We start from the raw sequence: 27,803 nt of genomic DNA, 5'->3' as shown, positions 1-27,803 counted from the left end.
AAGTTACCCAGGACAGGCAGTGGGAACTAGGACAGTTGATGCCAGAACTAAAATCATTAGGCGCAACCGTCCAAATGAAATTTCCTGCCTCTCTTAGAATAATGTGGAGGAATAAAATGCATAATATCAAAGACTCCAAGGAAGTGGAAGCACTCATGGAGCTTATGCGTGACCAGATAAAGATTCAGTCTGTAACACAAATTTAAATGCAGAGCAGATAGTTATCTCCGTAATCTAAAGAGTAGTAGCGTACTTCAAGAAATATGAACTTAGGTAAGGAGCTCAAAGGGGCCAGAAATAGAGCCCAAACGAGGAAAGGGAGGCTTCCCCAGGGAGGGTGGGTGTGTCTCCCCACTTTTGTTGTTTCTTTTTTTTCCACTATTACTTAAGTTTTAATATTCACATTCTAAAAAAAAAGAAAGGGAGGGGGGAACAAAAAGAGGTGGAAACACACGGGGGTGGGGAGCAAGATAGGGTAAAAATAAAGACAAAAAAATGTCCTCGTAAAAACTTTAGAAAAAAAAGGAGAAATCCGGGGGGTGGCGATACAGAAAAAAGAAATGATTCAGAAGGTAAAAAGTAAAGATAACCTCCTGGAACATAAATGGGCTACGTACGAAGAGTAGACGGAGAAAGATCTTCGAATACTTAAAATCAATGGATAGTGAGATAATAATACTACAGGAAACACACCTTTTGAAGAAAAAGTGGGAGGAGATTGCGAAAAACTTGAGGTGGGTGGACTCATATGTATGCACTAATCAAGATTGTGTCACAAAGGGAGTTGCTATTTTATTTAAGAATTCCTTGAAAGTTAGGTTAGAATCCGTAGAAACAGACCCTAAAGGAAGGTGGGCGATAGCTAACATCAGAGTGCTCAATCAATCTGTCGGTGGTGGGCTACTACGGCCCGAACCTAGATGACCCTTCTCCTCTGCAGACTTTGTTTAATCATTTAATCTCTGTACCAGGCTCGCTTATTATGGGAGGGGATTTTAATATCAAGCTGACCAGTATCAAAGGGGGAAACAAGCAAACCTGCCAAAAATGAAAGAATGGCTGAAAATGTATAAAAGGGATCTAAATCTAATTGACATTTGGAAAGAAAAGGGAGATAAGATAGAGAACTTCACGTTCAAGAACAAAAAGTTAGGGATACAATCTAGAATAGATTTTTTTCTAATAGACCAAGGCCTGTTGGAAAAGACTCAGCAAGTGGTCCATCTACCAGCACATCTCTCAGATCACTCTGCGGTCCAATTGACACTATCACTAAAAGAAGTAATGAAACCCCCAAGCTGGACATTGGATCGCACAACTCTCCTAAATCCTGATATTGTTACTAGACTTAAGCAAGAAACTAAAAGCTTTTTTGAGATAAATAACGAGAGCGCCCCATCTCATATAGTTTGGGACTCATATAAAGCAGTCATTAGAGGAGCGATTTTGGGTCTTGCCTCTCATAAATCAAAAGAGCGTAAAAAAAGAGATCCAAAAAAGATAGAAGATAAGATCATCGTAATAGACCAACAGATTTTAACAGACTCTGGGGGGCCGGAACTAGAATTAGAAAGAACTAAGCAAAAAGACAAACTTTCTGAGATCCTGGAAGATAGAATCAGAGAAAGATGGGACTGCAGTAAGTTGGCCCATTATGAATGCGGGGAAGGCTGCGGAAAACTACTGGCGTGGAAGACAAGAACAGAAAGGTCCAGAAATAAAATCGCCTACATAGACCCTAGTAATCCAGCGCATAATGGAGCAGAAGAAGAAATAATAAGGCAAGAATTCACAGCTTTCTTCGGGGAACTCTACTCTTAGGATTGTAACCCAACAGTGGAAGAGATATATAAATTTCTAGATACACAAAATCTTCCCAATTTATCACAAGAGATGAAAGACGAGTTAAACACTGAAATCACTACGGAAGAAGTAAAGGGAATCATAAGAAATCTAAAAAGAGGCAAGGCCGCAGGTCCAGATGCCCTTCCAAACGAGCTATATATCAATTTAAAGGACACCTTAGGGACACCTCTTACTTCCCTCCTTAATAAAATCTTTCTAGAAAATTGCAGCCTCCCAGAGTCTTGGAACGATGCAACTATCACAGTCCTCCTAAAACCTGGTAAAAATCCCAAGAAATGTGAGTCGTATCGCCCTATATCTATTTTAAATTGTGACTACAAAATCTTCACCCAAGTAATGGCGAAGAGACTTGGACGAGTAGTGGGCACCCTGATTAACTCTAATCAAAAAGGGTTTGTGGTGGGAAGAAACTTACAAGAACTAACTCATGAGCTTATTGGAGCAGTGGACATAGCTACGAGTGAGAAACTACCTCTGTCTATAATTACTGTCGACGCTGCAAAAGCGTTCGACAGAGTCAATTGGATCTATCTAAGTGAGGTGCTAAAAAAGTTTGATGTAGGAATTAATATCTTAAAGATGGTAGAAAATATTTATAATTTACCTAAGGCCAGAATATTAATAACTGGGGAGCTGACTGACCAAATCTCGATTAAGAGGGGAACACGCCAGGGGTGTCCCTTATCCCCATTACTTTTCAACCTGTTCATTGAGCCTGCAGCGGAATGTCTTAGGAACCATCCCGATATTGCCCCCTTTTCATATTAAGATTGGCATAAAAAAAGTGTCTCTTTATGCCGATGACCTCATGATTTTCACCTCTGATCTTAAGGAGGCCCTCAAAGCTACTGAGGAAACATTAACAAAGTTTGGGAAAATCTCGGGCTACCTAATAAACAAGTCTAAGACAGAAACCATGACTTGGAACGAGAACTATCAAAGTCCTTATAATAAGGAAAAAATCAGATACTTGGGTATCGACTTGATCAAAGATCTAGATAAGGTAGCACAGGCTAATCTCCAGAAGATACAGGTGGAAGTTAAGAGATTATTGAATGTATGGAAAGGCCTACCCTTGACGATTCTGGGGAAATCGAACATCCTAAAAATGTCAATCTTGCCTAAGTTTACTTTTATTTTTGGTGCAATTCCGTTAGAATTCAATAGGGAGCACATAAAGAAAATCCAGGGAGAGTTATCAAGCTTTATATGGTCATCTAAAAAACCCAGAATCGCTTGGACTAAAATAAGGAGAAGGAAAAACCAGGGAGGGCTAGCTACCCCAGATGTCCTGGAATATTGCAGAGCATTTCAATTTAAAAATATAAGAATTATGTTAGGCCCTTATGAAGACTACCCATTATATTTACAGAATTTAACAAAGAACACCAGCCACTTCCTTTTTAAATTCGGTCACCCGAAATTCTTCAAAAAAATTAAACTGAAGACTGAGGGCGGCCTCTAAATCTTGGTACTGTATTAGATCTACAGTGAATATCCCACTCCACAGTGATAAAGCCCCAATATGGAACTCACCTTCTACACCTGAGTGCATTAAGGACTCCCTTTCAACTCCCCTAAAAACAGCAGGAATAACAACATGGGGACAACTGTTATATCAGAATAAAATCATGGAGTGGGAGATTCTGAATCAAACCATGAATTCCTCATTATCCAAATTCAAGTATTACCAACTCTCGAGCTGGACAAAGTCCGTGAAGGAAACCAAGACTGGCAATATACTCCTGGAAAAGAAAATGTTGGAAAAACCCTTCAAGAAGGAAATATCATTCTGGTACTGGGCTCTCATAGTTGCAGGGGAGGAGGAATTTTGGATACCGGAGAGAATTTGGGGGAAAGATCTGCCAATGCTGGATACGACCTACCTATGGCAAGTATCAATGAGCACATGCTGGTCAATAGTAACATCTGCGGCAATAAAAAGAAACCATTTATATACCACTCACAGAGCCTATTGGACGCCGGAAAAATTATCCAAATTCAGCGGATCTACGGTGAAGTCCTGTCCAAAATGTGGTTTAACGAAGGCCAATGACCTGTATATGTTCTGGCAGTGCCCCCATCTCGACGGTTTCTGGAAGGAAGTGGGTAAGACTATTGAAGAGGTACTGGGACAGCAGCTGAGTATTGACTTAGTATTATTTGGGGTATTTCCCAGAAGGAAAAATTCCGGAATCCACCAGGAAGGTGGCATGGGAAGGGAATAAAGGGAAAGTGGGATCCTGATATCTCCTTACTTAAACGTTGCACAATGAGGACTATTAATTTTTTTTAAAAAAAATACATGGCTTTGTAGCTGGTAGGGATACCACAGCGCATGTCAATATGGCAATTACGGCATTCGACATAGCTGCTACTAATCGCACCCCACTCAGCATGATACTTCTGGATGCAGAAAAAGCGTTTGACCGGGTAGGGTGGGATTATCTGTGGATAGTGCTAACTCAGTTTGGGTTTAGAGATCGCTTCCTCAGAGGCATACAGGCTATTTATAGGGAACCCAATGCTAAAATCAGTTATGCAGGGCTATTATCACTAACTTTTGCAATATTAAGGGGGACTCGGCAGGGGTGCCCACTTTCACCCCTGCTGTTTGCTCTCTCCATGGAACCTTTCATTAATGCCCTGCAGAATCAAGAAAAGATAACACCGCTAGATCATGAACACAAAATACTTAAAATTACTGCATATGCAGACGATTTAGCTATATACACTACAAATGTAATAGAAGCATTAATCGGAATTGTAGATGAAGCGAAAATATTTGGGGTTATCTCTGGATACAAATTAAACTTTAACAAAACTCAAACTTTGATGAACCATCAAATTAATCAACCAGTTATTGGGCTATGCAACTCAGCTGTGTACTTGTGAAAATCTCTTCTAAAATTAGTGAAATAAACAAATTAAATTACGACCCTCTACTCAAATACACTTCAACGGTTCTTAAAAAATGGCACAAAATTCCACTGAATATCTTGGGCCGAATTAATTTGATTAAAATGAATATTTTGCCCAAATTTTTTTATCTTTTCCGTTCTATTCCTCTTCGAGTTAATAATATATTTTTTAGGAAACTGGAAGGAATCTGCAGCAGTTTTGTTTGGAGCTACAAAAGACCTAGGAGATCAATGACGATACTAACTTTACCCCTAGAGAAAGGCGGATTGGAATTTCCGGACTTTAAGTCTTACTTTTATGCATCCTTTTTAGGACGGCTTAGGAGCTTACTAAATAAAAACGAAACCCTTTTCTTTTTTTATCAATTTATGTTAGGCACAAATTCATCTCAATTTCTAGCAAGAGTACAAGATCCTAATTTTTTCAAACGAGTCAAATTTAAGACAGCAAGGGATTCGGTAGTGATTTTTAACCAGATCATGAAATTTTGTGATACCTCTTTTTTCCATACAGATCTACCATTATGGGACAATCCAGGATTACCAGGTATTTTTAATGACAAAGCGGGGAGAGATTGGGCCATTTATGGGATTAAGATACTGGGAGACCTTTATGGTTCCGATGGTTTTCTTCAGTTTTCGACTTTACAACTGCTCTACAAGTGGTCAGGGGAAATGCTACTTAAATATATGCAAGTTAGGGACTACTTAATGCGAAAAATGAAGCTGAATAAAATTTCAAGCTCGGATATGTGGGGTTTCTTGTATAGTACAAAAAAGAAATCCCTAATCAGCTCTGGATACAAACTCCTAAGCCAACATAATGTGGATGATTGCTCGAGATTGTCACAAAAATGGACTATAGAATTGGGAATTAATGTGACACCACAGAATATATCTAGTGATCTTGATAATATTAACAAAATAGTCCATTCTTCGAGCTTAAAGCTTCAACTATATAGGACGGTCAGCCAACTTTACCATACTCCGCTGAAAAGCTCTAAATGATCACAAAATAACAATCGTACCAAATGCCCTAAATGCGATCTGGTGGCAGCAGATCTAATTCATATGATCCACTCGTGCCCTATGTTGGCTCCGTTTTGGCAAGAAGTAGAAAACACCGTACTTCAAAAGCAACTGATCTGCTTCCCACTTACTGCACCTATTGTCTTACTTTCTTTAAATATGAGAAGTAATAACAATACTGGCTGGCTAAATATAGCGCTATCTTGTGCTAGACTGGTGGTAGCTAGAGCATGGATCTCACCGAACACACCTTATAGGACAGAATGGTTTACCTTAATTCACGAAATATACTCTATGGAAAAGGCTCTTGCTAAGAATAGAAGCCGAAAGGCAGTAGAAAAAATGGAAAGGATATGGGCTAATTTTGTATAAATCCTATATGATACAAGATGAATGGTTTGGGACTCTGAGCTTTGAAGATTGAATGCTTATGTCTAATTTGATTTCTTATATCCAGTCTTTTTGTCAGGCTGATGTGGTATTATGTGTAAGAATATTGTGTTACTTTGTATATTTGATCTTTCCCTGAAATCGCTCTTAAATTTGTTTTTGATATAATGTTTTCTCTTTGACATGCTTGCCAAAATAAAAGATTTAAAAAATAAAAAAAAATAAAAAAAGGAAAAGGATAATACAATTACTTTTTCCGACCAAAGAACAATTAATATAAATCTATTCATGAATAACACAAAAATAATTGCCTCACAAAATTAGATGAAGTAAAAGATTTCCAGCACGTGAAATCTTTGCTATAATTACTGGAAACACGAACAGACTATATCACTGCACTGTATTAAAAGACTACACAGCAGAGTGCTATGTTAAATGACGGTGTAAAATTTATGTTCAACAAGGCTCAAGTTAATAATTTTTATATTCTAATTACAATTAAGAAAATATGTTGATTTTCGATAGACAGTCCAACATGTTCTAAAAAGAAGTTAATTGAAAATAATGTTTCTACGATTTAGCCTACAAATGAGACTTAAAGTTTCAAAATATTAAGGGAGATTCCATGATGGCTAAGTAATGATTTTTTTAGGTCTCACCTGCATGAGCATGCTGTGGTACATGCACTCTCACTTGCACAACTCTTATTCTATAATGGGCATGGAACCTACCCAATGCTTACCATTTGTTTGCAGCATTGTCATTCTTCTTTGCTGCCTTCTAATTGGGTAGCGCTTGCCATGAGTCACTTCCTTTTCATTCAGTGGAGCATGGACCAAGTACAGATTAAATACGTTTAGTGTCCCTCTGCTGCTTTCGCTGTGATTCTGGTACTATTTTATCCCCCCGAAAACATGGAAAACACTGGGCGTGTCAGTTTTTTTTTTACCCTGCCCCACCTACCCACATCCTGTTTCATCTCCACCTCATTTCTTCTTCACCCCTCCCATCCCAGTTTTTTTTCTCCCTATCAGACTTTCTCCAGTCCGTTTCTCTTCTCCTGCTCCCACTGACAGAAGATAAAAAAAGTAAATACATTTTTATTTTAAATCACACTATGAAGTGGCCAGTGCTGGCTGCATCTTATCCTTTTTTTATCCTCCGGTTACCCACCCCTCATGCCCCATGTTACCAACCAATGATGCCTCCTAGTTAATAACCCTTCATACCCCCCTCATACCCCTGTTACCTGCGCCCACTCAATTGCCAAAGAAATAGCTCACCCATAGGCAAGATCTATAGGGTTTGCCAATGCTTGTTGTATAGTTTACGGTCTGGTCTGGTGCCCGCATATCCGAGTTCCATAAAGCTGCATTACTAATGACTGGTAAATGGCAAACATTTTTTCTTTGTCACAGAAAAAGGGATCTCTCAATTTGCGATCAAACTCTCATTTAAGGGTTGGGAGTGAAATTACAATCAGGTTTGTAGAGCAGCTACTGCCCATGTGTTACCCGAAATGTTCAATGCAGGATTCATGCTACAATCTTGAGAAGCAAGGCTGGAAAACCACGACCAGCTTTTCTGTCTGAGGAGGATCCGGGGAACATAGTTCCTGGCCGAAGGCTCCATGATAGACCCCGGCAGACAAAGTCCCAAAGAAACCATGGACCAAGAATGGACTCCAGCAGGCACAAGTACTCCTTCAGGATGGTGACAGATAAAGTTACCATGAATGCATGCACAAGGTTCCACAATGTGCCCAAGCAAGCACAAGTTCTCCTGGAGGATGCAGACCGAGCGCATACCCCGAATGCACATGGTTCTACAATGTACGCAAGCAGGCACAAGATCCCACAAGTTCTCCTGAAGGGAAACAACCAAAAACAGCCTATGAACCCACAAGATCCCACAATGTGCCTGGCATAATGGATGGATGAAGCAGCACACAAACAGAAAAGGAGGACCACAATGAATCAAGGACATGTCTTGTGCAGCTTTTCCGAAAATCAGAGGCCTCCATTGCTCATCTTGCACTCAGTCTCACTCCCTTCTCAGCTAGTGAGGAGATAGCCAAAAAGGGCACTTAAGGCTGAAACCGGGCTTGGGCGCTAGTGTTCCGGTTCAGAGCGGACCTGGTTGGCAGTTTGGGCTAGGCTCTTTCTACTGGAGAAGGACCAAGACTGACTTGCATATGGATGTATCTAATCTGAGATGGCATGGTAACTATGCATTGAATGCTAGCTACCTTTACAATTGCCAGTGGGTATACTTATTACAAGCATTCCTCCCACCACCCTTTGTGTGTATTGATGTAATGCCCTCCATGGCCAGAGGATGCCCAGACGTGGGTCCCTTGCTCACTGTGCCACTAGATCCAAGCTACACCCAACTAAAGAGCCCTAATCAGGCTATAACTGGTGTTGGATCATTCGTCTTACAGTTCAGAGAGGACTTGGCATAGCAGGTTGGAGCAGGACCAAGACTGATTTGCATAAGACTGGGTCTAACCTGAGATGGTATGGTGGGCAAAAGAACAATGGGTTGGAATGCTAGTCCGAGCAATTACCAGTGGTTAGACTTGTTGCAAGCATCCTCCCATCACCTTTTGTGTCTTAGACTCAAGACACTGGAGGCAGATACACAGCTCATTGGTTGAAGTGTGAACTAGGACCCCATTTCCAGGTCATTGGGGGACTGGTGATAAGTGAAATGCAAGGCGAGGACAGCCTGCAAGGTGTGGACAGCCTACAAAGTGCAGGCAGCACATGCACAATGCTTCTGAGTGTCTGTGTGTCGCCCACCAGTAACCTTTTGATGCATGGGAGTGGGCAAGGTAGCTGCACTAGAATATTCAACCTGCATTAAAATATTAGACCTGGTGTAAAGCAGTACAGGAGAAACAGAGAAAGTGGAACGCAGGGAAGAGAGAATTTAATTGAAAGTATTGAAAAAAGAAAGACACCAGTTTATAAGAAATGAGAAGGGCCTCCAAGACAATAGGAAACGAAGAGAGAGACCCCAAGGAAACAGCCTGAGACCATGGAGTTAAATTAAATACACATAGGAGATAGAAATGACGTGCAACACGCAGATATTACATCACTGACTTACCCGACAGAACCACAGGAGCTGGTGCAGAAGTCCGCTCACTGCAAGAACAAGATTGGAATATGAAATTGTGACATTCTTTACACATGGAGAAATCTTGTCCACCCCCCAGCCCCAATGTGAAATAAGCATTGCCCCATGCTCATAGATGTTGAAAACTGCACTACCCCTCGTTTACCAATGTTAGAAAGAGCAGAGTCCTGCGCTTATAGGTGTGGAGAAGGGCGCTACTTAATGTTCACAGCATGGCCGGCTTTTGTCATGGGCAGGCTGGGCCCAGAGCGCCATCTTTAGAGGGGCGACAGAGCTCTCTGCACTCAGGGCCCTGCAGACAGCAGTCCCTCAGTGATCCCGTTCAAAGCTTTGCTAATCACTCAGACCCTTTACTTGCCGCCCCATCTACCTCTGACCCACCCACCTCCCCACCCCGACAAACAACCTGGCACCAGCCTGAAGGGTCCAAGCTGGAGGGGACTCCAGTAATATGGGGAGGGAGAGGTTTGTGTTTACAGGTAAATGAGTGAACTAGCCAGCCAGGGACTGACCTGTAAAAAGGACCCCCTGCTGCCTCATTTGGTGTACCAGCAGCAGCACATTTCTTTCTTCCCAGGGCGCTACCGGAGCAAGGCGCTTTACAGAGGTGAACGGAAGTGCTGAAATATGACACAGTAGAAATGGTCATAGCTACTCCTCTGGCATGAAAGAAGCATGCCCACTCCCAAGCGTTAATCTACAAGTGCAAATTTCACGCATTCAAAGCACAATATGCCCCAAAAGGGGAAAATTTCTGGCACAAACACTATGCTTCTGAAACGGTAGGCGAAGTTAGGAAACCCACTATACCAGAAAGCTAGCAGACACCAGGCAGGGCTAAACAACACACACACCTAGCAGGGAATCCCAGCAGGCATGCCCACCAGCCAAGGAGATCCACGTAAGCTCAGCTGCCCATCACATCTGCGGGGCAGTTCATTAAAGAGGCAGCTCCTGCACTAGGGCGGAGGAGCGTCGCCCTACTGCTTCTCGCAGTGCGAGAAGCAGAAACAAAATCGTAATAACTTTCTGTTATTACCATTTTATGTTTGGTTGCGGGTGGGTGGGGCAGCTATGAGAGCAGGGGAGGGGAAGAGTGGTGTGCCTGCCTACTCCCGAGTGCGCAAAGGCTGTTTGGTCGTCCCCCTGGGGCCACCCAAACCAGTCATGCACACTGCTTTTTCTCCATGTAGGCTGCAATGGCCTCCCCATTAGAGCCTGTCTGGTCGGCGTCCCAACCAATCACAATGCTGCTTGAGCAGTGTTGTGATTGGCTTAGGGGCTGGAGGAGCCTGGCTGCCTGCTTCCCGTTCCTGGAGAGCAGAGAAAACGCTGGAGCCGGCCAGGTAAGTGTGTGTGTGTGTGTGTTATATATTTATATATAAAATTAACCCCCCCCCCCCCCCCCCCTCCGGCACGACCTCCCCCTCCCAGCATGACCCGCGTTCCCCCCCCCCCCCCCACCCCCACCCCAAGTCGGGCCGGCCGCGACTGCCTTTAAACTAAACAAAGATAATGCAGTATGGACTGGACAAGTCTAAGCAAGACAAAAAGTCAAAGAGAAATCCCTGGGATATGTTTGTTAGCCCGTGATGTATATACCCATACAGTTACACCATAGCACCTAAATTACAAGTTACTATAGATCACTGTTCGGCGGGGAGAGATTTGTATAATGATTCCCACAAAGAAAAATATTTGTTAACAATCTAGTTTTTAAAATTAAAAATAAAAAGGTAGTTTACAATAAAAATACACACATTTAAAATTTCAAAGGAACTTTCCCTGAAAAGTAAAAATTAATCTGCAAAATATAGATGGACAATGTAAAACAATAGAGCATATAAGTACATACACATTACATTACAGATCATGAACACATGAATTACCAAAGACAATATCTGAAACAAAGCAAAAAGACCCCTTTTAAAACGGTGGCACTTAGATATTTTTACCACTATAGATTTCCAGATCCACTAGCTAGAAATGACATGTACAATCCTGCACACATGCGACACGAATACATGTACATCCAGTGTGTTTAAGCTTAAAGTGGATTCTCCCGTTTAGAAAGGCGTCGACGCGTTTCGGTGCTATGCACTTGATAATGTGGCACCTTCCTCAGGACTTCTTAGTAGGGGTTTTCCGTACAAAAAAAGACTTCAATCTCCCTCCACATGGGAGAAGGGAGTTCACTCGGTTCCTTTAGCAATAGGTACTGGGCGCCAGTTGCGTCGTTCCAGGACAATTATGTGAGATCACTGGCTGTTTTGGCCTCTATGTCTTCTTTAAGACTCCTAATGTGGTGTTCCTTTGTCTTCAGAATTATCTGGTCTTTTTCTTTTTTTTAAATTACTGTATCTGCAGTGGTTTTAAAACTCGCTTCAAACGGGCATATATTAGGGGCCTCGCCGGAACTGGATATGTTCTGCGTGCTCGTGGCGCCGCGTTTCTGCCTCGTTTGAACTGCACCAAGTCTAAGCAAGAGCCATCCCCACACAGTGCTTAATTTGTAATATAAATAAATAAATGGCAGGGCCCTCGTCAGGAAGCAACTGCAGCTTGCACCACCCATTGCCCCTTCCAGCACGTCCAATCAAACTACCAACACATCTACTAACAATCACACTCCTATAAGTGTGGACATTAAGACTATTCCAGGCATCCCAAGTTATAAGAATGGCTTGAGTAGCAGGTATTAGTATGTTTTTATACATATTGAATTAATAAACAACTATTGATGTGCGCATCTTTAAATTCGACAAACAGCGCCACCATGTGGCAGACTATCATAAGCGCTGAAGTTGACAATTAAGTGCAGGTGCTGAGAACCGTAAACCGCTCGCTCAAATTGACCACTGACCCCACAGCAAGCAAATTTAAACTAGCGACCTCCAACCTGTCAGGTTGCACATGGGTAAGTGGGTGACCCCTTCCACGCCATGATATCATAAGGGTGAGTTCTCGTAAATGCAGGCCTTACAAGGCAGTGCCCTTTTTAGGTCGAAGTAATATCCGGTCTGCCGAAAGCAGACCGGAAGTCCGAGATTTTATGTTTCTTAGTGTGGACTATTTGTCTCGCCTCTGTTTTTGCCTCTCTCCCATTGGCTGGCTTCCTAAACGGAGGCCAGCCATTGGAGGAGAGAGCCATCCCTCCGAATAAGCTCCGTCTTTTTCGGATTTGGGGGCGTAAGTTTTGCTGTTCTTTAGACAGTGACGTTGTCTGTCACTCAAAACAGCAAAACCACACCCCCATTCCGAAAAAAAAATCGGAAGCTTGCGGCCGCCATTTTGTTTCACCGCAGTGAAGGTGAGCATTGAGCCTCTGCCCCCGTTTATGCCGTTTTTAGTGCTCCTGCACCCCTGTTTGTGCCGTTTTTCGTGCCACCGGATTACAGGCCGGTCCCTACTTGCCTGGGCGGCGGCTGACAACGCGTGGTGACGGAGGTGACTCGCTCTGACAGACGCAGCAGCAGGCAGAGACTGAGCTCGACGGCCAGGGCACCTACAGCAGCAGTATCTCCTCCAGTGCCCCTGGACGCTGTTTTTCCACGTGGTGAGTGATTCCCTCCCCCCCTCCTTCTCCCTTCTCCTGGGTCCTTCCATGTTTTCTCGATGTCGGGCTGCCTTTCTGTGCGGGGGATGGGTTGCGGGCTTTGGGCGGGGAGACCGGGTCCTGTGGGGTCGCTTACACGGTGCTGGGATGTGGGAGGTGTGCCTGGGTGTGGGCGTTTTGAGGACCGTGGGTCCGTCCGTTATGCGCTGGTCTGTCTTTTGCAGCGCAGACTTTGTAGAGGAGCTGGTTTCCTCGAGGGACGCTTCGCGGCCAGATAGAGGAAGAATGAGGAAGGAATGCAGTGATATATCTACACGCAAATTGGTGCAGCATCCACTACATCAACGAGCTGATTAAGCAGCTGAGCGCCGAGAACAGGGCCTAGGGCTTCGGGGCGCACGGCAGAGGGTGCGTGTCTGCCTCAGCCACATGGACTTCCGCCTCCTTAAAGAAAGACAATGTATAACAGGAGGTGGGGGGCTGCACTGTGCCCCGGTATGAAAGCGCACGTCTTCCTCTGACCCTAGGACAATCTGACTTTTGCCCCTGCTAAATAGAGGCTTAAAAGTGGAAAAACAGAGGGGTGGGTTTACACAAGGACCAGGGAAAGAACCACCTGTCCCACCACCCATGACGAGCCCGGGACTGCTGTTTAGACAAACCCATAAAGAGATAGTGGAAAGATGATGGGAGATGACCAGGGCCTCGAGATCGCGAGCACATGACACGCCTGACTGCCCCTGAACGGATCCTCGGACCACCGGACTCAGCCAGGACAAGCTTGGAAACGAGACCCATACCAGAGGGTCTGGACTTCCACCACTGCCGGCTTCCTAACAGAGGGAAACACTGGCAAATTCTGGTGCCCCATAGCCTGAGGGCTGGGACTAGAGCATTACAAGCCGCAGGGAAGCTCAAGAGAGCAATGCTCACCCTCCACCCAACCTGGATAGAATATGTGTGCACCCTGCAGAGTCCCAGCGCAGCAGCCAAACCATGGACAATGTATGACTCGTGGCCTCTTTGCCAAGCACTCCGGAGAGACGCACCGCACACAGAGAGACGCTGCCACCCCGTGCCAGGAGCTATAACACTTAACATAGGGCCCACAAAAGCGTGTGGACTTGCTCACAATTTACTTTACAAGAAGGTCCGATGCCTTTGTTTTCTTTATTAGAACATTCTACCCTCGTGGGGTGAATGTTCTAATAGCTTTGTAGGCCGCCAGAGCTGGGCACCGGCCATTAAAGGCCCGCTCAGTTGTTAAAGGCTCGTGCCTTTAAAGCTGCGTTGGGAGAGCGCGGTAGAAGCCCATATTGTCCAGTCTCTGACTGTACATTTAGTTTAGAAAATGTATACACAATCAACTTGTATTACACTGTCCCTGAGCAAATCAGTTGGTCTTGGCTCATTGATATCCGTTTTACTCCAGCGTGACCAGCAAGGAATGATTATTGAACAACCACTTTATGAAGGCAACTCATGCATTTGTTTGATCCTTTACGCCATAAGCGGCGTGCAGGCCACTGGAAGGTCTGCCCCGCCCGTTGATTTTGCAGAACGACACGAGATTGTAAAAGGATTTATTAATAATTTGTATATAAATGCACATATTGACTTTAACGAACAAATTCCTTTTGCGTTTTCCTATGCCTTAGATGGCTTTAGAGTTGTGACCACAATGTAAATAAAATATTTTGACTTTAAAATATGTATGTTAGTGTTAGTTTCTTACCGATGGGATAGAAGGACGGGTGAGAGGGTGGGCGTAAGGGGGGCGAGCGGTGGGAGGAAGGGGGTGGTTTGAAGAGTAGGGTATTACCTATCCGAGTGCCAATTCTCTTTTTCATGCAAGCGCAGACACTTTATGATGTGCATTTCCGTCCTTGCTGCTATTCGTTGGAGACCGGTGGGATAGCTCAGCGGGTAAATGTACAATAGGTACGGACGAGCCCACTCATACGTTAATTTCTCCGAGGTTGACAAAATGTGTAGTATTAATTATTCATGCGGCCTGTGGCAGGATCACTGCGTGCACACGGACTTTGCTGCGCAGCAAACAAACATAACACCCAGGGCACAAGTCCTAAAAAAAGAAGTGGGGGGACTCTCCAAGCTAGGCGTGGTCACAGGAAGTGACATCACAACAGGAAGTGACATCACAACAGGAAGTGACATCACAACAGGAAGTGACATCACAACAGGAAGTGACATCATGCCAGGTGTGAGCAGGACAAATGCAAGGCAGGGAGATCTGTTGAATAGGATGGCTCCCATCTCTCCCTCTGTCCGCACCAGCTCTCCCTCCGCCTGCACCAGCTCTCCCTCCGCCTGCACCAGCTCTCCCTCCGCCTGCACCATTTCCACTCTGCCTGCACCATTTCCACTCTGCCTGCACCGTCTCTCCCTCTGCCCGCACCGTCTCTCCCTCTGCCTGCACCGTCTCTCCCTCTGCCTGCACCGTCTCCCCTCTGCCTGCACCGTCTCCCCTCTGCCTGCACCGTCTCCCCTCTGCCTGCACCGTCTCCCCTCTGCCTGCACCGTCTCCCCTCTGCCTGCACCGTCTCCCCTCTGCCTGCACCGTCTCCCCTCTGCCTGCACCGTCTCCCCTCTGCCTGCACCGTCTCCCCTCTGCCTGCACCGTCTCCCCCCTGCCTGCACCATCTCACCCCCTGCCTGCACCATCTCACCCCCTCCCTGCACCATCTCACCCCCTCCCTGCACCATCTCACCCCCTCCCTGCACCATCTCACCCCCTCCCTGCACCATCTCACCCCCTGTCCGCACCATCTCTCCCTCTGTCCGCACCATCTCTCCCTCTGTCCGCACCATCTGCCCTCTGCCTGCACCATCTGCCCTCTGCCTGCACCATCTGCCCTCTGCCTGCACCATCTGCCCTCTGCCTGCACCATCTGCCCTCTGCCTGCACCATCTGCCCTCTGCCTGCACCATCTGCCCTCTGCCTGCAACATCTGCCCTCTGCCTGCAACATCTGCCCTCTGCCTGCACCGTCTCACCCCCTGCCTGCACCATCTCATCCCATGCCTGCACCATCTCATCCCCTGCCTGCACCATCTCATCCCCTGCCTGCACCGTCTCTCCCTCTGGCTGCACCGTCTCCCTCTCAGCCTGCATCATCTCCTTCTCTGCTTGCACCATCCACCCCCTCCACCTGCACCTCCCTCCCCTGCCTGCTGCTCTTTTAACCCTTTCCTCGTCGCCTTCTCCCCCCCATGGTTTCTCCCACAGTTTTTGGCTCTTCTCAAAGTGACTGAAATAAACTCATGAAATGCGCTTTGAATTTGTGCACGCAAATTTGCACCTACCCCGCTTCGATGTGCTGAGTATCGGAGCCTTTTTTTAATACTTTTGTATGATTCAACTGAACCTTCATGGTCTAGGGCAGGCGTGGCAAACAGGGTGAGGCCTTTTTTCGTTCCTCCTACCATCCTGCACACTCTGGGACCTACCTGCGTTTGGCCCATCATAGCGCTGTCCAAAGAAATCAAATGGTCTTTTCAGTGCTTCTCATATTAACATCTGCAATAATGCAGGACAAGCCTCGCAACATATATACACGGATGATTCAAAAGGTTCCAAAAATTAACTGCAAATGTGACTTTTTACGAAACTCTGAAAGTTCTTACCATTAGAGATTGGGCCAATCTTGACTTTGTGTTCACTGAATGTGGTGTTCCCCAAACGCCCACATGCACTCGGAACATGAACACGACCAAGATCGCATCTCCGAGCAAAAAGAATAGCGAGCAGAAGGTCAAGGGCGGAGCTCATTTTATACTCAAGCCCCTCCTGACAAAGCCGCTGTGCTCGCAGAACTGGGAAAAGGAAGATTCTGGCATTGTTCCATTTCCCTGCACTATAAACAGCATGGGACAATACGGACGGTGTTACATGAACAGTAAATAAATAGCGAGGAGTTCATTTTGGTGTCAGCCCTCTGCTGGTGACACCCGGTGCGGCCCGCACCTGCCGCACCCCCCTTGTGACGCCACTGATCACAACCATCCCCAGAAGAGCTCTCTTGTCCAATGATCTAACCATTCATCCTTCCATCAAACCCCTGATATCCACCATTCCAAATGTACATTGTCATCTATTAATTCTTTTATCCATCATGCAGTCTTTCACCATTCATTCTGTCCTTCCATCTGTGTGCCCATCCATATCCAAACCATCTCAACTATTTGAAAACCTATCCATTGTCTATCTTTCCATCCATTCCTTCATCCATTCACTCACTCTTCCATCCAACCGTGTACCATTTCACCCAAGCATCCTTTCACTCATCCATCCACTCTTCCACCCACCCATCCATTCACTCACCCATCCAACCATTTACCCTTTCACCCATCCAGCTTGTAAGACAATAAGAAATGTACATTTTTCAGGTGTCATACCTGATATGTATTGTTAGACAAATTAATTATCATAATGTTATCGATCTAGTGAAGATGGAAGGCTGATACAGCAGCATGAGATTAGGGTACCCAACACTTTCACACTCGTTCACTGAAAAACGATTGCATCATATTATGGTGAATATTGTGTTGAATATACTGAAGTGCACAAAAAAGTTTAAAAAAGCAGTCACAAAAGAAACATTTCCGGGGTGTCTGTGGATTCTTGTGCAAGGGCTATGAATCCCAAAAGTTACAGTGGAGTGGTGCATGCTTCCTCACCTTTCCAGTAATTAAGCGGGTGGTTCTTGCCTTTTATGCACAGCCAGTTGCGGGGTGTTCGCCTCTGATTTGAGCAAGCAGGCTGGAGAGAAGGGACTAACATACCTCTTGGGAACTCGACTCACCGATTAACAGCCCTGCAAGAGCCTTCGCTGCTCAGATTTTTTTTATTTTAGACAATACTGTGTGAAAAAAACAGTCTTAAAATAATCGAACTTTTATTTGAAACACATTACACCCTCCGTTCATTTTCAAATGTTGCACATCGTGTTAGCTTTCAACATATGCCAAAAGAAGAGAGAGAGACTCCTGACCTTGTGGCAAGCAGCATACTTCTGGTGAGATTTTTGGGAATGCCCTTGACCAGCTGTTAATGTTGCCGGCGGCGCTACCCGCAGGAAGCGGCCGGCTCACCACATGCTGTAACACCCCAAACTGGCCCATTGACATTCTGTATGTGGCAATCAGCCCCATACAAAGTGACAATGGGCGGGGTGGGGCTGGTCTTGCGCTTCTAGCAGCCTGTGATTGCAGGAATGGGGGCGGGCAGGTGGAGAGAGGGCGATCTGTGCCAATGTTTTGAAGCATGTGTGATGCAGCAGAAGGTGGCATTTCTTTCAAGCTCCCCCACATCCTGCTCGGCGCCGCGGCGCCCCTGGCTTCTGATCACGGCGCACCGAGGTGCCGCGGCGCACACTTTGGGAACCACAGCATTAGGGGATGATGGGCTAATAAAGCTGGCAGTGAGGTGCAATATTGGGAGAGTCTGTTTTCGTACATATCCGGCTGAGGCGGGCAGGCAGCAGGCGAGGCCGGGGACGAAGGAAAGTCTGGAGCGGGACGGCGTCCACCCTGGAAAACAAGTGGGGGGATGCCGTCCACCCGCGTGGTACCCCAACTCGTGCCCTGATAACACCTGTTTCGGAGAGACTTGTTTATCAACAGTTTATCATTGTCCTAAAGCAGGCCTTGTGGTACCTGTCGCAGATGTTGCTTTGATCTATAGGTTTTTAGCTGCACAGTGCGTGTTTACATTCAATGCAGCGATTATGATTTCTCAGTAATGTTTCAGACATTCTCCAGACACCAACCTCTTGCTCAAGGCGAGATGTGCGTCACTGCCGTGGTTTGTGCTGTATAACACCCAATCTCTAGGCGTTCCCTTTTGCATATGTATCTACATCATTCCTACGAAGCCATTCATGTGGCTCCATCTGTCAGTTCTGGCTTAGCAGGAAGATTGCATTCTGGGACTTGCAGTTCACATTTTAGGCATGTGAATCATGGCCTTCAAAGTGCTGATGGTTAAAATGCCAGGACAGGCTAAAGTGCGTCACATGTGTGACACCAGACCGCTATACTATAATCACTCGGAGTTTGTCACTGCCCCATTAACTTGTACCTCATAATCACTCCAACACGTACTGATGTTTTAAGCTCAAAAGGGTGGACTCTCTAGTTTACTGACTTTAACCGTGTTTGCGACAATATGTGGCCACAGGTAATAAAGCTGACTTTCAAAATGCTGACTACTTAAAATATCAGCCCAATTTGTCAAGGAAATAATGTTTTGCCCTTCATTATTATCTCGGATTGTTTTTTTAAAATATTGCAATTTTTTTTGTTATAGGATTGTTTAAATCTAATTTTACTGTAATAACCACTTAGTGCCCCGTAACGTAATGCCCCGGGGTCCCCGTCCACGCTTTCTGGAGCAACTGCTCTCCCCCCACACCCCAGCTCTGCCCTCAGACGGCCTCTTCACCCCCCACAGCCGGCGGCTCTTTCCTAACCCCCCAACGTGGCCTCCCACTACACGGCCTCAGGCTATGCCTCCGACCCTGGCATGCAGCGTTCGCACAGCAAGCTGTACCCCTGGATGCGGAATACCTATCTTTCACACAGCTGCCACTCACCTCACTGTCACACAGCCGCCACTCACCTCACTGTCACACAGCCGCCACTCACCAATCTGAAACACAGCCGCCACTCACCAATCTGAAACACAGCCGCCACTCACCAATCTGAAACACAGCCGCCACTCACCTCACTGTCACACAGCGGCCACTTACCTCAGTCACACAGCCGCCACTCACCAATCTGAAACACAGCCGCCACTCACCAATCTGAAACACAGCCGCCACTCACCAATCTGAAACACAGCCGCCACTCACCTCACTGTCACACAGCGGCCACTTACCTCAGTCACACAGCCGCCACTCACCAATCTGAAACACAGCCGGCACACAGCCGCCACTCACCTCACTGTCACACAGCCGCCACTCACCAATCTGACACACAGCCGCCACTCACCAATCTGACACAGCCGCCACTCACCAATCTGACACACAGCCGCCACACAGCCGCCACTCACCTCACTGTCACACAGCCGCCACTCATAATCTGTCACACAGCTGCCACTCACCAATCTGTCACACAGCCGCCACTCACCAATCTGTCACACAGCCGCCACTCACCAATCTGTCACACAGCCGCCACTCACCAATCTGTCACACAGCCGCCACTCACCTCACTGTCACACAGCCGCCACTCACCTCACTGTCACACAGCCGCCACTCACCTCACTGTCACACAGCCGCCACTCACCTCACTGTCACACAGCCGCCACTCACCTCACTGCCACACAGCCGCCACTCACCTCACTGCCACACAGCCGCCAATCACCTCACTGTCACACAGCCGCCACTTACCTCAGTCACACAGCCGCCACTCATCAATCTGACACACAGCCGCCACTCACCAATCTGACACACAGCCGCCATTCACCTCACGGTAACAAAGCCGCTCTGTCTGTGTGTGTGTGTACGTGGCTCTGTCTGTGTGTGTGTCTCTGTGTCCGCGAATACTCTCTACTACTCTCTAATGCTCACCTATTGCCATTGTAAATGACAATACCATTTATTTATGTTTTAAAAGAAAAAATGAAAAAAAAAATGTCATGAGCAATGCCAATAGATCTACCTTTAATAATGCCGAGACCATTGCATTGTAAATGCTTGTCTACTCATAACTTGGAGAACCCCTACAGCAAGGTGACAGAGCAACACATAAACAGACTAAGCAACAGACCTTCGTGGGCCGTGCAACCTAAACAAGCACCGTTCACTGGGCCAGTACGGCTCTGCAGATGTGGGCCATTATCTATGCTAGCACAAAATAAATCCTCTTTCACTTCGCACAAATGTAAGCATCTCACAATAAAGTAAGGCAAAGCTCATTGCTACCATCCTCCCCAATCCAGGAGAGGCTTTGTGAGTACCGCTTCCCTCAGCCGGCCACACAACCGCAAGGAAGTGCGCTGGTGGAGACACTCAAGACAAAGTCAGCCATCCTCTGCCTGAGAAATGGAAGGTAAGAAAGACTCCCCTGCGTGACACTGTAAAGCAAAAGAGAACACCTCCAGAAGGCCAGGCAAGTGAAGAACCCCCAGGAGATCATAAAAGACTTTCAATGCTTTGAGGAATGTGTTGCAGCAGCAACGCATTTCAAAACAGTCACAGGCACAACAAAGGTGAAAATGTACATGTTCAATTAAGAATTTCCAACAAGAGCCCCTGAAAACAGGAGGAAGGGGATACTCTAAAAAGTAAAAGAATAAAGTGAGCTATCATTGCCTCCAGACACCACCTAAACGGGTTGCCTGTGTGGCAGAGAAAAAACTAAAAAGAAATAAGATGTGAATTATGACTCTCCATCACCATACAATGACTGAAAGGGATAGGAACAGTAATATCCCATGACAGATGAACTAAAATAGCACATATTGAGACACTTATTACTGACTACAGGTATATGGGATAGAGTACCCACTGTTGTACATTATAAAGATATTGCAAGTCTTCAAGGAGTTCCATAACCATTTAGGGGAATAAGATTGAAGGCTGTGTCCTTTTATAAGACTAGGCAACTCAATGGTGACTAACATTCCCCTTATAAGCCAGGGGATACTTTAGCCTATGTAATACATGGTCACACGTTCGTCTTTCCCACAAACCACTTAAAACCTCAGCGAGTAGCGCTTTCATATGAAAGAGCAAGCATGTTTGCAAGCATGAAGAATAGAAAAAGAACCTCCAGTGCAAAACTAAACACATCAAAAACCAGTTTGTTTTTTGTTGCAAACAGATATTAGAAACAGTTCAATAAAAGTCAGTTTAAAAAAAGTAAAGAAGCTGCACTAGCTCAGAATGTGTTGAAACATGCAAAGAGTCTATTTTTTGCACTCCTTAGTTAGTGAAAAGTTAAACATGCTCTTCCTGCTTGTCATTAGAAGGCAACAAATAGAGTAAAAGAAAGAAAATCAAGGTTACGTTGTCATTGCTTTAAACAGCTGCTTCAATTATGCCAGTGACCTGACCAGCCTTTCACCTCGGCAGCTGGCTCTGGCAGCAGGTATTGTGACATCAGAACTCGATTGTAATTTCTTATAATAGTCGAATTGTGTCACAAGTCACTTATAAAGAAATCAGAGACTTCAGTGTATACAGGGATTGCAGAATCTCATGTATTATAAGTATATAAATCAGTCGCAATTCGACAACTGAGGTGAAGTTCACCACTATTCACCCACGTGTACATCACAGCAACATTGTTCCTCTAGTGAATTATTTGCTTAATTAGATTAATTTTTGAAGGTTTAAAACAACAATATGAGACACTGTAAATATTGGTCAATACATTATGCAATGGAGCAAGAACTGTGTGTAAAAAGAGGTCTTTAGGACGTAAATATATTGTATGATAATCTTGAAAAGTCAATTATCTATAAATATAAGCGATTGAAAAAGATTGCCATCTGACCACCTAAGTCAAGAATTCAGACGAGGGAGTATACGGGCATGAACCAGGAGTGGGTACGTTCCCGGAGTATTAATGAATGCATAAAATAGAAGCTTGCACATTAATTAAAATCGATGTTAATCTCTGAAGAGGGTGTCAATTAATTTGCTCTGACAACACTACCTTTGGAATGCAGATCACGAATATTAAATGACAGATAAATAACCAAGAAAGGCAAAGCAACTCTAATGCATAGGCGAAATGTCACCAGCCCGGGCAATATTTCACTGTGACACACAAAGCCAAGTAAGAGCTCCCCACTACCCCCACCAGAGGTTGATTAAAGGATGGAATCATCTATTCCCTCCACCTATAAATGGTAGGATGAGTGACTGCCTCGCTGTTGATGTAAGGTAATGCGAGACCCTCCCCCCCCACCACCCATTTGACCCTGAAATGTAAAGCAAGTGAAATCGAAAAAGCACCACGCCAGGTTAGGCCTGCAAGGCCAGTAAAGGCTAAATGTTATATATATATATATATATATATATATAAAACCTACTGGCGCTCACCAGTAGGTAGTTAAAGTTAGGACCCATTATGAATAGGAAATCCACAAAATTCTATTTGGAATAACTTTGGCGCCGATTGACCAATCTGCGCAAAATTTTCCAAACTCTTGGCCAGCTCCGGTCTGCTCCTTTCCTGAAAGTTTCACGATGATTCATCAAGCGGGGGCCGAGAAAAAAGGGGGTCCCAAAACGTGTTTTCCTCATGCAATTTCCCATAGGACCTTTAGTCGCAGCTACAGCCCAAACTGCTGAACGGAATTACACCAAATTTGGCAAAGAGGTAGTCCTTGGTTTAGACTAGTGCCTTTTGCTCATTTGGTGTAAATTCGTTCAGTAGTTCCTGAGAAAATGACAGTTAAAGTCATTTATATATCTATAGGCTCGGAGGGGCTGCGTACCCTAAGTGCTGCCTGCACGCACCCTGCCGTGCACAAGCTGTATTTTAATTGGCTGTCAACACTCCAAATCAGGAAGTGTTAGCGCAAGAAACCCAAAACAAACGCCGCAAAACGCGAAAAGGGGGCAGGGTAGACACACCCTGACCCCCTAGGCCTGCTCAGATGGTCCCACAAGGACCCGCAGGGCCCACATTTATTATTATTATTTTTTAAATCGTGGGTTGCGCATAGGATCTGCGCATCCCAGCGATATAAAAAAAGAAGAAACGAGCGAAGTATTGTAATTGCCAAATCCCAGGGGCATTATTAAAAAAAATAGTGTGGGGGTCCCAATCCCCCCCCCCACACTACCCCGGGAACTGCCACCCCGGGGCTCTTAGTTAATTTATGCAGGGGGCTCACGCCCCCCCCCCCCCCCCAGCCCCAGGGACCGCCACCCCCCGGAGTTTTAAAACATTAGCTGGGGGGGGGCTCTGAGGCCCCACCAGCCCCGCGAACCGCCACCGCCTGGGGCGCTAATTTAATGTACGTGGGGGGACTCATGGGGCCCTCCCTGCAGCCCCAGGGGACCGCCACCCCGGGGCTTTAAAACATTAGCTGGGGGGGCTCTGAGGCAGCCCCGGGGACCACCACCCCGGGCTCTAGGCCCCCCGCAGCCCTGGGTACGGCCAACCCCCGGGGCGTCTTTGAAATGGGTCGGGGGCTCTCAGGCCCCCCCAACCCCGGGGGCCGCCACCCCTGGGGCTTAAACACATTTGAAAAGGGGGGGGGTTCTGAGGCCCCTTCAACCCTGGGGACCGCCATCCCCCCGGGGCTTCTGAAAAATGTAGGAGGGGGGCCGCACTGCCCCCTTCGTGGAGCCTTGTCTAGGCCCTGGGGACCGCCACCCCCCAGGGCCGGCTAAAAAGTGTCCCGGGGTGCCCACCCCCTGGACACTGCCGTTTGCAATGGCAGGGCGGGAGCCTCGCGGCTCCCACCCTGCCATTGCAAACTCTGCTTTGCTTCATTGAAGCAAGAGCAGGGAAACCTGCTCTCGCTTCAATGAAGCAAAGGAAATAGCTTTTCCATATGGGGAGCAGCATGTTAGCTGCTCCCCATATAGAAAAGCAATGCCGGCTCCCGCAGGAGGCGGGGAGCCGGCAGACCGTGAGGGGATTGGGGACCCACCCCACGGTCCCAAACGGTGAGGCCAGCCCCGGGAGATGGGGTCCCCGGGGCTACCAGTGGCCCGGGAAGGGGGGGCACGTGGCCCCCTCCCCAATAAGAAATAATATATATATATATACACACACACACACACACACATATACATACATGTGTCAAACAAAGTGCCCTGAAGCTTAGAAGCACACTCGAAGTCACTCTACCTTCCGGCTTTTTCACATGCAGTCTGCGCTCTGTTCCACGTTTTATTTAGGATGCCTACGCGTTTCAGGGTTTCCACGACCCCTTCTTCCTGGGCTAGACAAACAACAGCATTTCAACTTCTCATACTTGCATTTCCGGTTTTATTCATTTGCAGGTAACGTGTGCATTTTCAACATCATTACAATGCATGATGGGACATAGGGTTCCTTAACTGAGTTCAAATGCGCAGTCCGAGTGCAAACCTTCGCAAAATTCTATACAGGCACTGGCCACTGATCAGAAGCGACCCTATCTTAGGTCCCAAATGCTCCAAACTACCACAGCTGACATGTCGCAAAGCGAAATCCATGAGACAGGAACTTGTCAAAAATGCACCATCACTATACAAAGGCAACTCCTTGCTTAAAGCCCAAAAGGGGTTCTTCAAGTGCACCAAATGTAAGGCCTGCAAGGTGCAATATAAAAACAGTCAATACACCACTGAGAAAGACCCCTTTTGAGATAAGAGAGCACTATACGTGCAAGACAGACCATGCGGCATACGTTTTGCGCTGCACCTGCAATAAATTGTATGTGGGCAGCACAATCCATCCCGTCCATCTCAGAATTCTGCAACTTCTCAGGGCCGTCACAAATGACGATCAATCTTACCCTGTCGCCAGACACATAAACACACACCACAACGGCAAAACAGAAGACATGTCCTATTTTGTGATAGACAGCGTCAAATTGAAACCAAGGGGTGGCAACAGACTCCAATCACTAAGAAGGTTGGAGTCTAAATACATAATTATGCTCGATTACAAGATCCCCAATGGTCACAATGCTGATGAAGCTCTCAGTGTTCACCTGTAACCTGTATTTGACTGCAATTGTGTAAACGAGCCTGCCTCTTCGCACCAGCATGTAATTAGCAACCCATTCTTCTGCAAACATCTTGTATCACCATCTTTTTGTAAATAATTCAACACAGTCTCGCATGCACATAGTAACCACATTTTCTTAATATAAACACTTATCACACACAGGGTAGCACTCCACGATCTGTCCAATAACTATAGACACATACATCCATATGCCCCCAAACCTAGTAAGACCACAGAATCAGGGTTAATCGCTCTAAAACACAGCCGAAAAACTACCCGAGGGAGTTTGGCCACACATAGACTCATAAAGTACATTCGAGTCCCCGGACATTCCAAATCCGACGCTCAGACACCTTGACAAACATGCCCACTGGGGCTTAATTACTCGACCAGCCTACATACAAGAGGAACAATACTTTGCGGCATCAGCCCAACATGGCCACATAACAAATGACATAGGGGCATGTCCTATGAGGGGCTCCAAATTTCAACTAAAGATAATCGAGCCGACAAATATAGATAAACATACTGAGCGCACCTTTCCGTACTCTACATCAGTGCACATTGGAATTAGAACATTCTCCATTACAAACATGCGAGTGCCGTCCAGTAAACCCGGCAAACCTTTGGGAAACCAAATTATACAATGTTACACATGACGGCCCCACGCGCCGGAGGCCTAGCTTTGTTCCCAAACTAGCCACATATCAGGAAGGCCAAACAACATACACACTGACAAACGCCCGCAAGCGATAGAACACACAACTCACCTACTCAGGGGGATGTTACAGAGTGCGCGCGCGCCAAGCGAAAATATAGCCACTGACACAAAGCACTTTTCTCTATGTCAATTGCAGCACGTACAGGCGGCATGTACACTGATGACATTTTTTGATTCTGCAGAGTGGGGAGGCCAAGAATTAATGTTTTATTACACAATAAGCATTAAAGGATTTATATGATTGTGCAAAGCACCAGTACAAAAGGGGGTGGTGATGGACGGAGCATCTGAATCAATCAAACACTCACACCCAGTCAAAAGATCTGGGTTTAATCCATCACCGTTCTTCAGCCCACTCTGCCACCACAGTTCCGACATGGCTATATGCAAATCAGTCTGACCCTGTGCCTCATGGGAACAGTCCAGCCCAAACTACCAAGCCATGTCTTCCCTGGACCGGAAACAAGCTTCCGAGGACCGGTTTCTGGCATTCCAGCCGTCTTCAGCCCGGCTTGCTTGAATCCAGTGGCAAAGTGAGCAAGGGACTCACGCCTGAGCATACCCTGCCACACTTATGGCGGCCAAAAGTGGTACAAAAGGGGGTGGTGATTGACGGAGCATCTGAATCAAACACTCACACCCAGTCAAAAGATCTGGGTTTAATCCATCACCGTTCTTAAGCCCACTCTGCCATCCCAGTTCAGACATGCAAAGCACCAGCAAGCATTTCAAAGAATGTTAATTACTTCTTTCTTTACATGTCTTTTAATGTAACTTGAATGACTTGCAATTTTTAAATACCACATTTTTTCCATGTCTATCATTCACATCCATGTTGTAACAACAACCCACCTGACCCCCTTGTGGTCATCCTGTAAAACAATTTAAACTGCTCACTCTCTTGGTGAAACTAGATGTAGTGAACAAGGCGGACCTTTGATTCTTACCCCACTGAGTCGGTGCCCATTTGATCACTGTAAAAGCAGGATTGGAACATTGTATTATATATATATTCACTGAAAAAACCATAGGTTTCACACCAGTTATAGTTAGCTGGAAATTTTACTGACATAAAACCATTGAAATTCCCACGTTATAGTTAGTTGGACTCACTATAACTTGCGCGCCTGTAATGCACTGCTGATGACATCACATATTACATCACTCATGACATGGTCAGTGACAAAACCTTTGAAATTCACTGAAAAAAATAGGTTTTAGGGGTGTTCTAGTTAGTTGGACATTTCACTGGTACACAACCATTAAAATTCCTGTGTTATAGTTAGTTGTACTAACTATAACTCGCGCGCCCACAAACCACTGCTGAGGATGTTACATATTACATCATTCATGACATGGTCAGTAACATCACTGGTGACATCCGAAATGACATCACTGATGACATCATCCACGTGGCAATCGGATACATCTTATCATACACTAGTATAACCCTAAACTGCAGTTGTGAACAG

At 45.9% G+C, this 27,803-nt stretch overlaps 1 protein-coding gene across 8 annotated transcripts in view; it reads right to left on the bottom strand.

Annotated features, from left to right (window-relative positions):
* Positions 1-27,803, bottom strand: part of HPCA (hippocalcin) — a 144,474-nt gene that overhangs the window by 106,372 nt on the left and 10,299 nt on the right. For 7 of the 8 annotated variants that reach the window (XM_086955724.1, XM_086955727.1, XM_086955725.1 and 4 more), the window contains exon 2: positions 9,321-9,358. Coding sequence is in view for 1 of the 8 variants with exons in the window: in XM_086955723.1 (XP_086811849.1) it covers positions 9,321-9,358; positions 9,863-9,890 (66 nt within the window). In the remaining 7 variants the exon portion in view is untranslated. Of the gene's footprint in view, positions 1-9,320; positions 9,359-9,862; positions 9,920-27,803 lie in introns of those variants that run through there. The other variant, XM_086955723.1, reaches the window with a different exon arrangement.

The sequence above is a fragment of the Lissotriton vulgaris genome, chromosome 2_1 (genome assembly GCF_964263255.1).
Source record: "Lissotriton vulgaris chromosome 2_1, aLisVul1.2, whole genome shotgun sequence".
Taxonomy (NCBI): Eukaryota; Metazoa; Chordata; class Amphibia; order Caudata; family Salamandridae; genus Lissotriton; species Lissotriton vulgaris.
This window is presented reverse-complemented; position numbering and strand designations above follow the sequence as displayed.